The 14,469-nt window shown below is 34.9% G+C and overlaps 7 protein-coding genes across 7 annotated transcripts; 3 read left to right on the top strand and 4 right to left on the bottom strand. All coding sequences in view use genetic code 12, as the record gives it.

Moving 5' to 3' along the window:
* The first annotated feature begins 23 nt into the window (after window positions 1-23).
* On the top strand, window positions 24-1,999 carry DFJ63DRAFT_257899 (rRNA (cytosine-C5-)-methyltransferase). The gene has a single exon (XM_064904523.1). The coding sequence runs from the start codon at window positions 125-127 to the stop codon at window positions 1,970-1,972; it is 1,848 nt and encodes a 615-aa protein (XP_064759459.1). The 5' UTR covers window positions 24-124; the 3' UTR covers window positions 1,973-1,999.
* Window positions 2,000-2,025: 26 nt separating this feature from the next.
* Window positions 2,026-4,347, bottom strand: DFJ63DRAFT_315953 (uncharacterized protein; the record flags this gene model as incomplete). Its single annotated transcript, XM_064906649.1, has 1 exon — window positions 2,026-4,347. One exon carries the CDS (start codon window positions 4,345-4,347, stop codon window positions 2,026-2,028), a length of 2,322 nt encoding a protein of 773 aa, XP_064759458.1.
* Window positions 4,348-4,404: 57 nt separating this feature from the next.
* SRV2 (adenylate cyclase-binding protein) lies at window positions 4,405-6,531 on the top strand. Its single transcript, XM_064904546.1, has one exon. It carries the CDS (start codon window positions 4,570-4,572, stop codon window positions 6,133-6,135), a length of 1,566 nt encoding a protein of 521 aa, XP_064759457.1. The 5' UTR covers window positions 4,405-4,569; the 3' UTR covers window positions 6,136-6,531.
* YDJ1 (type I HSP40 co-chaperone) lies at window positions 6,277-7,846 on the top strand. The gene has a single exon (XM_064907319.1). It carries the CDS (start codon window positions 6,469-6,471, stop codon window positions 7,675-7,677), a length of 1,209 nt encoding a protein of 402 aa, XP_064759456.1. The 5' UTR covers window positions 6,277-6,468; the 3' UTR covers window positions 7,678-7,846.
* Window positions 7,775-9,674, bottom strand: DFJ63DRAFT_258183 (multidrug resistance transporter). The gene has a single exon (XM_064904541.1). It carries the CDS (start codon window positions 9,382-9,384, stop codon window positions 7,873-7,875), a length of 1,512 nt encoding a protein of 503 aa, XP_064759455.1. The 5' UTR covers window positions 9,385-9,674; the 3' UTR covers window positions 7,775-7,872.
* DFJ63DRAFT_258182 (MFS transporter) lies at window positions 9,675-11,872 on the bottom strand. The gene has a single exon (XM_064904540.1). It carries the CDS (start codon window positions 11,484-11,486, stop codon window positions 9,966-9,968), a length of 1,521 nt encoding a protein of 506 aa, XP_064759454.1. The 5' UTR covers window positions 11,487-11,872; the 3' UTR covers window positions 9,675-9,965.
* Window positions 11,873-12,259: 387 nt separating this feature from the next.
* Window positions 12,260-14,035, bottom strand: DFJ63DRAFT_338030 (uncharacterized protein; the record flags this gene model as incomplete). The annotated part of the gene is made up of 1 exon (XM_064908635.1): window positions 12,260-14,035. The coding sequence occupies one exon, from the start codon at window positions 14,033-14,035 to the stop codon at window positions 12,260-12,262; it is 1,776 nt and encodes a 591-aa protein (XP_064759453.1).
* Between the last annotated feature and the right edge of the window lie 434 nt (window positions 14,036-14,469).

Below are 14,469 nucleotides of genomic sequence, written 5' to 3'. Positions count from 1 at the left end.
TGAGGTCGTGGATTTGAGGTAGAGCTTATTTTTTTTTCAGTACTCATCGCACACTATATTTGAAAAATTAAAATTATTTAGATAATTAGTATATAACAGCTTAATAAGATAGTTATCAGTGACAATGGGTAGTAGACAAAAGCCCAAGCAAGGATTACCTCCTACGTTTGAAGAGATTCAAGCTAATAAAGAAAGAAGAGAACTGAAGAGAAGAGGAGATTCAGACCACAACAACAAATATCCAACCAAAAAGCAAAAGAATTTCAATAATAAGAAAAATAATCAACCAAAGTCAAAACCAGAAAAGAGATCTAAGCCAGAAAAGAAACAAAAGGAAGATATCGTTGAAGATGCTCCAGATTTACCACAAGTCGATTTAGAAGAGTTATCATCTGCTAAGAAATCTTTATTTGATGATTCAGAAGAAGAATTAGAACAAGGTGATGAGTTTGATGTGGAAGGTGAAGAAGAATTCTTTGATTCAGATGAAGAAGAACGTAGTAGACCAATGTTTTCAGATGATGATGAAGATGATTTAGAGAATTTAAATGCTGCCAATATGGAAGAATACTCCCGTAGACTTGAAGAAGAAGAAGAATTAGAAGCTGAAGAAGCTGAAAAAGAATTACAAGAATCACAAATACAACCAAGAGCAAAGATCTTGCCATCAGAAGAAGAACTTGAAGCTATTGGTTCCGGTCCACAGGATGTTACCATGGTTAGAACTAGAATGATTGAAATCGTGAAGGTCTTGGAAAATTTTAAAGACTTAGCTGAAGAAGGTAGATCTCGTACCGAATATGTCAACAGATTACTTAAAGATATTTCAGAATATTTTGGTTATTCTGAATTCTTAGCTGAAAAGTTATTCAATTTGTTTTCTCCTTCTGAAGCTATGGAATTCTTTGAAGCAAATGAAATTGCTCGTCCAGTTACTATCAGAACCAATACTTTAAAAACTAGACGTAGAGATTTGGCTCAAGCTCTTGTTAACCGTGGGGTTAACTTACAACCAATAGGGTCATGGACTAAGGTCGGGTTACAAGTATTCGATTCTCAGGTTCCAATTGGTGCTACTCCAGAATACCTTGCCGGTCATTATATATTGCAAGCTGCTTCATCATTTTTACCAGTTATTGCTATGGATCCACAAGAAAATGAACGTGTTCTTGATATGGCTGCTGCTCCAGGTGGTAAAACTACATACATCTCTGCATTAATGAAGAATACCGGTTGTGTCTTCGCCAATGATGCTAATAAAGCTCGTACTAAATCCTTAATTGCCAATATTCACAGGCTTGGTTGTAAGAATACCATTGTATGTAACTACGATGCTAGAGAATTTCCAAAGGTTATTGGAGGGTTTGACAGAGTCTTATTAGATGCTCCATGTTCTGGTACAGGTGTTATCGCCAAGGATGAATCAGTTAAAGTCAGTCGTACTGAGAAAGATTTTATACAAATTCCACATTTACAAAAACAATTACTTTTATCTGCCATTGATTCAGTTGATGCTAATTCTGCAACTGGTGGTATTATCGTGTATTCTACTTGTTCCGTTGCTGTTGATGAAAATGAATCTGTTGTTGATTATGCATTAAGAAAAAGACCAAATGTTAAGCTTGTTGAAACTGGATTACAAATAGGTAAAGAAGGTTTCACTTCATACAGAGGAAAACGTTTCAATCCAAAACTTTCATTGACCAGACGTTATTATCCTCATACTTATAATGTTGATGGTTTTTATGTCGCTAAGTTCAAGAAGATTGCTCCATCTCCACATGATGTGTCAAAAGCTGGTGCCAAAGAAAAAGAATCATTGGCTAGAGCTGAAGCTGAAGAAGAAGGTATCATCAATGGTGATTTCGCTGAATTCGATGAAGATGCTGATAAATCTATTATTGAACAATCAGTTAAGAGAAATTTAAAGAGAAAGGGAATCAATCCAAATGGTAAAAAATCCCAAGGATGAAATTTATAATTACACTGTACATTACTGCATTATTTTATATTAAATACAAATATCTATTGAAAAGCAACATTTCCTAAGCCATGTTCTTTAATGTAATCAGGACCATACTCTTCATAATCTGCCTTAGATATATAACTAGATTCGCACTCTTCTGAGCTAGACCATTTTTTCATACCTCTCCAAGCATCTGTGATTGGATTTGTAGCCTTTCTAACTTTTAACGGAGCACCAGCTGGTAAAAAGCTTGTGAAGTCATTAACAACCCTAGTCGTAAAGTTCGGAAGATTTGCAAGACCACCAGTGATGAAAATATCTTGAATTATACTGTTAGATTGACCACCATTGGAGAAGTTACCATCAAATTGTCTTCTGAGTAAATCTTCCAGGATTTCTGATATACCAGCTTGATCAAGACCGGCTATATGCGGACGGAAAAGAATTTCTGGAACTCTTATTCTTTCGACATTCAAATGTATTTGATGATTCTTTTTAATAATTTCAGGATGATTAGCGATCTCTTCTGGATCAATGCCTTCAGCTTGCATTGCAATCGTTATATTTTGTCTTGGACCATGTATGAATTTGTGTAAAGTCAGACTTGCCCAATCAAATGTTTGAGATGCTGCAAATGTATCCTCGTGATGAAATTCAGGATCATATTTTAATAATTCTTCCTCTAAACTAAGAATTTGATTGTTGGTCACCACTTGTTCCTCTTTCAAACTAACGCTACTTATATCACGATAAACACCCCAATCATCATCATCTGCACCAAAGGTATCGTTAGGATCATTATCGATAGTAGAGTTTACATTACGACGTCTCTTACGAGTGGCTGCTGAAGTAGAACCATTTTCATCATTCGCTAAATCAGCAATGTTCTTCATACGTTGTTGGGCAGCGACTGATTTCCTGTCTTTAAACGATTCCATTAACTTAGCTGTCTCTTTATATTTACTGATCAATTCAGCCAATTGTAATCTTTTGGAGGTGGACCAATCATCTAAATCACGAGTACGCCAATCTTCTTGTTCTTTTTCATATTGTGCTTGAGCCTCTTCCTGTTCTCTTTTTAATTCTTTAGTTCTCTCTCTAGCTTCATAATTTGCTTTATGGAGTCTTTGTTTTCTCTTCTCTTTGATTTGATCTTCGGCTAATTGGTCATCTGGAATATCTACTAGAGGCCAAGTACTAGATGGATCTATCTGGACTTCTTCTTCCTCGTTACCATTCGAATCGGCATTTTTCAAAGATTTCTCTATAGAAGTCATATATTTATTGAAATCGTCGAGATCATCGAAACCATCTTTTGCTAATCTTTTAGTGATTTCATCCTGAGATAAATTTGGAAAGTCGTCTCTGAATTTTGAATAATAAGCAAATTCTTCTCGTTTCTGAATTAATTTCTCAATACGTTTTTGCTGAGCTTGTTCTTGTAATCTTCTACCTTGTTCTTTTCTTTTTTGAGTCTGCAAGGCCAATTCTTCTTCAGTTTTCTTCTTTTCATTATTGACAGTTATATCTACTGGAGCTTGAACCACAATATCTTTTGATTCTAAAACATCCATGCTCATGTAGTTAGAAAGATCATCTTGATAATTTTCCAGGATGTAACAGAAGTCTTTGAATAAATTTGTAGTATGATGTGAATTAAGCTTTGAAGGAAAGTAAGGATATTTTAAGGCGAGTAATTTAGCTATAAATTGTTGAGATTGATCTCCACCCCAGTCAATTCTTCTTGTTTGCAGGAGTATTCCTTTACCATTTAAGACAGGAATTACATGAGTCAGTTCATGACCTGTACCGATAACTAAACCATTAGATTTTCCAGTAGAATTGGCATGATATGAAAAGAGTGAATCAATACCAAATGTCACTTTTGGAGCTTGATATGCTTCAAATAATAATTCATACATGTTCTTCCTCTGACTAAATGGACATGCCACAGGTTCTGTCATTATTATAGGATTGTTCAATCTTCCATTATCACTAGAAACTCCTAAATGCTCGAAGGAGTAGTCCAACATCAATTCCATATAATCCCAGTTTGTAATTAATGCACCATCAAAGGGTGTCTTGATGGATGATTTAAGTGATGAATCGAGATATACATCATTTCCAACAATGGTAAGTGTCTTCAATGCCTTTCTATCTCTATAACGGGCAATAACTGAATCAAATACATTGCTTGGACCATCTGAGTTAGTCAACCCTATCTTAAATGAAGATGTACCAATGTCTAAAGCTATTGGAATACCTTGTTCGTAATTGCCGTAAAATGGTTCTGAATCTGTTGGGGGTGTTATATCTCGTAATAGATGAACCTCTTGTGGTTGTGAATCTGAACCTTCAGACTTGATTTTTGAAGGAGCCATTATCTCTAATCTATGAATTGAATGTTATATATTTATACACAATAATTCAGTAGTATATGAATGAAATAATTTGATATACTTTTGATTTTTGATTTTCGTGCACCACTCAAAGATTTTGTTGTGGTTATTTCTGAGCTTTTGCCATAACGGAAATCAAGATCATTATCAATCAGGCTATACCCTAAAAATACCAAATTCATCAATTGACTATAATTCAATATCATGTCGGGTGAAGAAAGTCAATTCAACGTCCAAGGTTACAATATTGTTACTATTCTTAAAAGATTAGAAGCTGCAACTTCTCGTCTTGAAGATATCACTATCTTTCAAGAGGATGCCTTTAAACAACAAGATACCACAAAAGCTGTGGATGGAGACGCTCCAAATGCCATTGCTGCCCCAGCTGGTGTTGCTTCAAGTTCAAGTAAGGCAATTGAAGCTCCAGTTGTAGCTGAACCAAAATCAATTGTCGAATTTAATGAATTTATCAAGAGCCACGTTACCCCTTTTGTGGCCAGCTCCAAACAAATTGATCCAGTAGTTGGGAAATCAGCTGAATATTTTGCAAAGGCATTTGCTGAACAATCGAGTTTCCTCAAAACTTCAACCAAATCAAAGAAACCAGATTTAAGTGATCCTAACTTTGTTAAAGTCTTGACACCAATCACTGAAAATGTGACGAAAGTTATTGATATAAAGGATGCAAATAGAAAATCTCCATACTTCAACCACTTGAATTCTTTAGCCGAAGGTGCTGCAATTGTTGGATGGGTTGTTTCAGACACTCCAGTTTCTGCCATTTCGGACTTTAAGGATAGTACTAAATTCTGGAGTGATAGAGTTTCTAAAGAATATAAGGATAAAGATCCACAACATGCTGAATGGGTTAAACAACTTTTAACTATTTTTGATGATTTAAAAGTTTATGTGAAGGAATATCATACTACAGGTGTGAAATGGAATCCATCTGGTGAACCTTTAGGTCAAGTCCTTGAACTGAGCTCAAAGGAAGTTGCACCTGCTCCTGTTGCGGGAGGTGCCCCACCTCCGCCACCACCTCCACCTCCTCCACCTCCAGCATCTCTCTTCGAAGATGACAAGAAACCAGCTGGTGGTATTAATGCAGTCTTTGCTGATTTGAATAAAGGAGAAGGAATTACTTCTGGATTGAAAAAAGTTGACAAGTCAGAAATGACCCATAAGAACCCAGCCTTAAGAGAAGCTGCTCCACTCGAATCTAAGAAACCTTTTCTTCCAAAGAAGCCTGCCAGTTTATCAACTACAGTCAAGAAGAAGCCAGCTAAGAAAGAGTTAGTAGATGGAACCAAATGGATTATCCAAAATTATGCAAAGACAGACATTCCAAGTGGTCAACCATTAGTTATTGATGTTGAAATGCATCAATCAGTTTTCATTGGTAATGTTGATGGTATTACTATTCAATTGAAGGGTAAGGCTAACGCAATCTCTATTTCCGAAGCAAGTAATGTGGGTGTGGTTTTAGACTCTTTAATTTCCGGAGTAGATATTATTAAATCTTACAAAGTTGGCCTTCAAGTGATTAATATCGCTCCAATAATCAGTGTTGATAAATCAGATGAGGTTAACATTTACTTATCTAAGGAATCCGTAGAAGCTGAAACTCAAATTTTTACTAGTAGTACCACGGCTTTAAACGTGAATGTACCAACCGAGGGTGATTACGAAGAGCATGCTGCACCAGAACAATTCGTCCACTCCGTTAAGAATGGAAAGTTAGTTAGTGAAGTAGTAGAACACAAGGGTTAGATACCATACTTTTCTAATTTATCATCGTTTTCAAAAATATATACAATTAAGTTGCAAATTACAATCATTATCAATGATCCTGTATGTAATAGTTTAATCTGCTTGAAAAAAAAAAATTTTTTTTTTGGCGTTTTCTCATAGAATTCCAAAGAACATTCTAATATTACCAATAGTTAATAATATCTCTCTCTTCTCACTATCTGATTTCTAATAATAAACCCAAGGTTTAAGTTATTTATTGTATTCTATCGCCCCTAAGGTTTTATAATACTATTGAATACTTTGTTTTGCTGATACATTGATAAATCACAAGTTTGTAATCGTCATATCAATATGGTTAAAGAAACTAAATTTTATGATCTTTTAGGAGTATCACCAAGTGCTTCTGATACTGAATTAAAGAAAGCTTACAGAAAGGCTGCTTTGAAGTACCATCCAGATAAGAATTCTTCACCAGAAGCTGCTGAAAAGTTCAAGGAAATTTCACACGCATATGATGTCTTATCCGATGATCAAAAGAGAGAAGTATATGATAGCTATGGTGAAGATGGTTTATCAGGTCAAGGGGGGGGACCAGGTGGAATGGGTGCTGAAGATATATTTTCTCAATTCTTTGGTGGATCATTTGGTGGTGCTTCTGCTCGTCCAACCAGAGGAAAAGATATCAAACATGCTATTTCTTGTACATTAGAAGAATTATATAAAGGAAGAACCGCCAAGTTAGCCTTGAATAAAACTGTTTTATGTAAAACATGTAATGGTTTAGGTGGTAAAGAAGGTAAAGTTAAGAAATGTTCTGGTTGTAATGGTTCTGGTACTAGATTTGTTACTAGACAAATGGGTCCAATGATTCAAAGATTGCAAACTGTTTGTGATACCTGTCAAGGTACTGGTGATATCTGTGATCCAAAAGATCGTTGTACTACATGTTCAGGTAAGAAGACTCAACAAGAACGTAAAATATTACAAGTTCATATTGATCCAGGTATGAAAGATGGCCAAAGAGTTGTATTCTCTGGTGAAGGTGATCAAGAACCAGGTATTACTCCAGGTGATGTTATATTCGCTGTTGATGAAAGACCTCATGATAAATTCACTAGAAAAGGTAATGATTTATACTATGAAGCTGAAATTGATTTATTAACCGCTTTAGCTGGTGGTGATTTTGCCTTTAAACATGTTTCTGGTGATTACGTAAAGGTAACACTCTCATCTGGTGAAGTTATATCTCCTGGCTCCGTCAAGGTTATTGAACGTCAAGGTATGCCAATCTATAGACAAGGAGGTAGAGGTAATTTATTCATTAAATTCACTGTTAAATTCCCAGCCAACGGTTTTGCCGATGAAGATAAATTAAAACAATTAGAATCTATTTTACCAGCCAGAGCTGCTGTTTCAATTCCAAAGGGTGCTGAAGTTGATGAAGTTTCTGTTGTTGATGTTGATCCATATAAACATAATGCTGGTTCCAGACGTGATGCATACGATTCAGACGAAGAAGAAGGTCAACAAGGTCAAGGTGTCCAATGTGCATCTCAATAGATTAGCAACTCATATAAGGTGTTTGACAATTGGTATATGTATAAATTTCCCTTAAAGAGAATTTATTTTAGATAGAGCTTTTCTTAATTATTCCCTTCTTATAATTTTTAGTTATTTTTTTATATTTATATATGTACTAATAGGTCTATATATTTTTTTGAAATTTTACACAAGTTTGTAGATTATAAAGAACTTTTAATTGTTTTTTCTATTTCTCAGCTTAATCATGAAATATAACATTCCATAAGATATAAAGCAAAAACCCGCCATTAAAGTATAACATCCTCCTTCACCCATGCTTGAAACCATCGGTTGAAGAGCTCCGACACCAGCAGCTCCAAGGAGACATCTAATAAGATTAAGACAACCAGAAGCAGCAGATCCATTATCAGGGAAAAGATCAACTAAAAGAGTCATCATAGCCCCTAAGTATGCCACAGCACAATAGGACATTATAAAGGCTGAAATCAAAACGATCGAAAGGTTTACTGTCTTCTGGATACACCATCCATATATAATGGTGAAGATGATGGTTATAATTGTTGGATAAATTGTAAATTGAACTCTAGTTGTAAGAATATCAAATTCTGGTCTTTCTTCCTTTGGCACGTCTTGATATTTGATATCATACTTTGCTTTTTTCGCTTTATAAATACGATCCATTATCCTTCCTGTGATAACAGATCCAAGCAAAGTCCCAATACCTGGAGCTAAGTAACACAACCCAATATGTATCACAGACAAACCATACCTTTGCTCTAACGAAGTAGATAACGTTGTAAGAGACATAGTCCAAGTAGCAAATTGAAAAGCAGCTGGAAGTAAAGTGATGAATACTTCCTTCTTGAGGAAAATTTTATAAACTTCCAAAACGTCGGCTGGCGGACGTTCTCTCTTAGTAGAAATATCATTAGTCATTCTTTTCTTATAGCGAGGAAGAGCCAATATAGGCGCTATGTTTAAAATATTTGTTGGAGCAATTGACCCATTACCTACAATGGATCTATTGGTTTCTGGAAGGAGGAATATATCACAAATACCAGCAAACCCACTTCCTATAGCCAATGCCACGAAAATTCCTCTCCATCCAAATCCATGGACTAATGCAGCACCGACCAAAGCACCGAAACCTTGTCCAAGTAATTGGATACCACTGGTTAAACCAATAAACTTACCTCTTTCTCTTCTTGTGATCATATCAGAATTTATTCCTGATGATACAGCAATAATGGGGGCAATAACAGCAGCTTGAATACATCTTAAAAATGCTAAGAGCCAATATACGTTAGTCTTTGCAAGACCAATACAAACTGCACAATATGAAATAGTACAGAAAATCACCATTGGTCTTCTTCCGAATGTATCAGCTAGTGGTGCTAGGAATGAAGGTGCAAGACCTTGAAATAGTAAATATGCAACAACGGAAATGTTTATAACTGATGATGATACATTAAATTTGTGGGCCAATATTGGCAATGCAGGGAAATAAATGGAGGAAGATAAAGTGGACCATATACCAGATATACTGATAAGACCCACCATGGTATACTTTTCAGCATCTGTTAAGATTGAATATGGAGGTTCTATAATATCAACTCCGATTTGATTCTCTTCATTAGAAAGATCGGTGGCTGTTGTATCATCTTGGGGTTGGATATTTTCCGTTTCTGCTAATTTTTCTTCTTTTATTTCTTTCTCACTTGACATATCAATTATTATCAAGTATGTTGGTGTTTATTTTATAGCATATGAATTAATGATTTGTTGCAAAACTAGACAGCTATTAACATGCTTTTATACCTTTTAAGGTTGCGTAATGTTTTTCTCAACGGTTTCGGCTTTAAATTGATCTCACACTTACGGCAAGCGGAAAGATGGTGTGCCGCGCGGGCTTATTTCTCAATTAGGAAATTGACCTTAATACGGTCAGCCTTTAGCATCCAAAATGAAGTGGCCCGAATATATAGCCATATCAATTGGTATGAATACGGTTCTAAGAGTAATAGTTCGGGTTAGCTACAAGCTGTTGATGAAATAATAGTAATTATGTAATTAAATGCCATTGTATATGTATCTATAAGCTCTTTCTCTATAAAAATGCTGATTAATGTAATCGTAATCGTAAACAAAAATAAAAATATGAAAATGGTAGCAACAATAAAGCGTAATTGATGAAACACAACCATCTTTTAAATAACCCGTAAATGTAAAAAGCATGATGAAAATTATACAAAAAATATCCCTAATAAAATGCAAATAAAAAAGTAAAGAAGTTGGGGGGAATTTCTCTAATCTGTGGCAACTGGGGAATTTGGAACAGATTTCTTTAACTTCTTTGAAATACCATGCAAAACGTAAAATAAACTCAAATCAGCAATCAAGCAAAGACCTGCTACAAGAGTATAGCAACCTCCTAAACCTAAACCTGAAATCATTTTATCCAAAACTCCTGAACCTAAAGCGGCCAACCAACAACGCATAAGATTTAAACAACTAGTTGAAGCACTTCCCTTACCAGGATATAAATCTACCAACATGGTGGTTGCAGCTGAAATGAATGCCGAAGAAGCAAATGAAATTAAACAAGTCGAAATAATAATAGATGCAATGTGTTGTTGATATTGCAAACACCATCCAAAAATAACTAATCCAACTATCATCATGATAGCAGGAGGAATGCAAATATCTAATCTGGTTCTGACAATATTAAATGGTGGTCTTTCAAATTCATTTTGGTATTTTTCTTCATATCCCTTTCTTCTGTATCTATAATATGCATTTAACGCTCTTCCAGTAACCACAGAACCAAAGAAACAGGCTATACCTTGAGGTAAATAAATTAACCCCACTTTCATCACACTATAGTTGTAACCATCTTTTTGTTCCAAGACAGTTGAAATCGAAGTCAAAGCCATGGTCCAGGCAGCAAATTGCATACCAACTGGTAATAAAGTGAAGAATACTTCCATTTTGAAGAAGATTCTAAATGGACTCCAGAAATCAAATGGATTCTTATCAGCTAAAGTACTTACTTCATTATTCAACTTCTTTCTGAAATGAGGAAGATAAATCATTCCTGATTTATTAATTATATTCTTAGGAATAACTGATCCATTTCCGACCAAGTTTCTTGCTGTTTCAGGTAAACAAACCAATGAAAACAACAATGTTACTCCAGCACCTATAGCCAAAAATATAAAGATTGCTCTCCATGTATTGAATTGACTGATAAGTACGGCACCAATTAAACCACCTAACCCATTTCCAACTAATTGGAATCCTGCTACCACACCGACAAAGCCACCTCTATCAACAGCTGTACAAACATCACCCGCCACACCTGAACTAATAGCAATAACTGGTGCAATACCAGCAGCTTGAATACATCTTAGCACTGCTAATAACCAGTACACATTAGTTTGAGAAAGAGCTATACAGGATGCCACATAAATGAGGATTGATGCAATGATTAAAGGTCTTTTTCCGAAACTATCAGCAAGATTTGAAGATAGCGTGGGGGCAATTCCTTGAAATAATAAATAAGCTACCACTGAAAGGTTCATAATAGCAGGAGTTGTATTGAAATATCTAGATAAAGTAGGCAAGGCGGGGAAATAGATTGGACTTGATACTGTACTCCAAAACCCTACCATAGAAAGAATTAATATCAAAAGATATTTTTCATGTTGATTAAAGATTGTATAAGGAGGTTCTAATTCTCTTTGACTTTCAACACCATTAAGTTCAAGATCCTTTTGGACCTTGATATCATCATCATAGTTATGTATGGAAGCTTCACTATCTACCATTATATGTTTGAAAGTATATGAAATGTGCTTAGCACGAGATTACTAATTGTCATGAAATAAAATAACCGGAAAAATGACTTCGTAAATTGAAAACTTAATTTAAAGGGCTGAATCAGAGCTATATATAGATCTCTAACTCGTATATCAATGTAACGTCTATCACTCTAGATGATGAAGGGAAAAGTCGCCAGATCTTAATCAGTTGTTGTATATATGACTAACACTTTTGGCATATCATGACGTTTTTAAATACCGGACTTTTGGTTAGTAAACCGGGCAGATTGTACTGATTTTATATTTTTCTTTAAAATTTTAAATTTTTGTGAATTTCTTTTTTTTTATTTTTTTTTGATTTCATGTCATATTTTTTTTAATATGAGCTTAGCTATACCGACCCGGCTCAGGCAACGGCTATCTGGAAGAGACAAAAAAATAATGTCGTTTGGTATCGGACCTTTTACCCGCAAGCGCAAAAATCAACCTTATAATTTTAATAAAACGTTTTTTGGAGCCATATCTGTGGGGACTAAAGGGAAAATAAATGGCTTTTTTGCAGTAGTCCAAATGACTAAATCATTACATGTGATTGATAGAAATTAAATTAAATAGAATGTAAATTATGAAATTCAGAGAAGTAGACTTAAAAAAGGGTATAGACTATATAATTGTATATATCAATTAAATAGCACACGTTATGCAATTTATATTATGATACTGTAGAATTGAATGAAAGCAAATAGATTTGAATTTTCACTTTTCAGTTAGTTAGTTAGTTATTTATCTTTATGAGGATTATTGTACTTTCTAGCAGGAGGGTTCTTAGGTGTAGTAATCATAAAGTTAATACTAGTATTCTTTGAAGATGACCTTTGTTTCTTATATGGACTAGTATCCTCATGAATCTCAGCCGATTTGAATATTGGTACTCCTCTATTGTTACTCAGATCTGGTGGTGATTGAAATTGATGGGTCGGTACAGGTTGTTCCTGTGGGGGAGGTGGAATATGATGCGGTGGTGGTGGCCTTTGTTGTTGCGGTTGTTGTTGTGGAGGCATTCTAACCATGCCAGGACCTTGAATCATATATTGACCAGCATTATTTGGAGGTGATGGAATATAATATTGATAATGTTGTTGTGGAGGTTGGGCAATATATTCACCTTGATAATGAGCTTGAGGTGGTTGAGATTGAGGTGGTACACTATGTGGACCAGGAGTTTGGTATAACACTGGTTGATATTTTTGTGAATATGGTGATCCTAATACTTTTCCTGCTGCTTGATCCTTAGGATGAACCATGGGTTGAGGGGTATAATAAACAGGATAAGAAGTATTCTGTGGAGCCATTTGTGGTTGCAAATCCGGCAGATAATGTTGAGGTTGTTGTTGATGCAGTGGTTGCTGTTGGAGTTGAGGATAGCTCGTAGGTGGTAATGGTAAATGAGTTTTAGAAGGTGGAGAAGTTGTCACTTTGGTAGCTTCAGATGTATCAGAGCTAACTCTTCTATGGCCAGCAGTAGGCAGTTTATTTGGTGATCTTGTGGTAGGAGATACAAAACTACTATTGCTGGCTTTAATGCTTTCAGCCGTTTCAGAAAATGATGGCAATTGGGTATCAGAGAATTTTCTTTTTAGACCCATCACATTGTTTCCTGAAGTTGATGATGCCATGGTTTCGATTGATGTATTGTTATTATGAGACATGATAGAACTAAATCTTGATATCTCTGGAGCTAACTCTCTTGAATTTTGAGCTAATTCATCGATCAATTCTTGAGGTTCATTTTTCAACTTTTCAATCTTAACCTTTAAATTATCCACTGAGACAGCATTTGATATAAACAAAAATGGAATCAAATCACCACTAATATTCATTGATTTAGCTAATTTTAATAATTCAACTGCAGTAGTTCCAAATTCACTTTTAATAGATTCCTGTCTGGTTTTTTCTTGTTCAACTTTAAATCGAAGTATTTCGTTAAGCGTATCTATATTATATGGCCAAAATGATTCTTCTTCAGTAACTTGTTGAGGTAAACCTAAAATTTGAGATATTCTCTCATCTATAACTATTCTATTGTTTGAAATGGGAGAATTATTAGAAGAGTTATATTCTTGTTTAACTTGAGCTTCACTAATAATTTTAGTTAATGATTGAGCATTCATCAGAGATTGATGTCCATAATGTTTATATTTAGTCCTATCAATATTAAAACTCTTCAAGTTGGAAAGAAACTTTTGACTTGAAGGTGAGATTTTCTTGGAATCATCGTCACCAGACTCTGGAGTAGCATCTTCTATAACTTCTTTTTCTTTATTCACTTCGTTATTTTCTATGATCTCCACCAGGCTTTCTGGTACTGAAGCTTCTTTACTCGCTACTGGTACCGGATTTTCTTGGGGTATAATCTGTGCTGGAGGGGTTGCATTTGCAGTTGAAGATGAAACCTGAAATTCCTTCCTTTGGAAAGATTTTGGTTGATATGATTGTTCGTAAGTTGTGCTTGTGGCGGAAGGCAGGGCCAACTCATTTGCCGGAGACGCACTCATTAGATTAATTAGGGATAACAGCTTGATAATGGTTATTTAAAAATTCATAGAAAGCAAATCACAACAAAAAGGATTTAAATTAAAAACAAGTCTGAATGTAGGGATTTGAAGGTATTGAAATGTAACGACTATAAACACTTGAATTGCAAATAGATAGTTATCACAACAACAAAAAACGAATGAATGCAAAAAAAAAGCTAGGAGACTCAGAAAAAAAGGTATAAAATGTGATAGCCCCTTTCAAAAGGTGAATGAAACAAATTCTATTTGCGGAGGAGTAAGATAGAATATGATAAATCTGGGGTATATATGATAGTTTAAAGCAAAAATTTAAACAATTTAGGAAAGACAAGTTATATATAACCAAAGGAACAGGGGCGACGGACTTTTCCCTTGAGAAATGAAGAAAGAAATAAAAAATCCTTTACCAAAAT

This window comes from Scheffersomyces coipomensis (assembly GCF_036884675.1).
Source record: "Scheffersomyces coipomensis strain NRRL Y-17651 chromosome Unknown DFJ63scaffold_9, whole genome shotgun sequence".
In the NCBI taxonomy this organism is placed as follows: domain Eukaryota; kingdom Fungi; phylum Ascomycota; class Pichiomycetes; order Serinales; family Debaryomycetaceae; genus Scheffersomyces; species Scheffersomyces coipomensis.
Note: the sequence above shows the minus strand (reverse complement) of the source record. Positions and strands in the feature narration are given on the sequence as shown.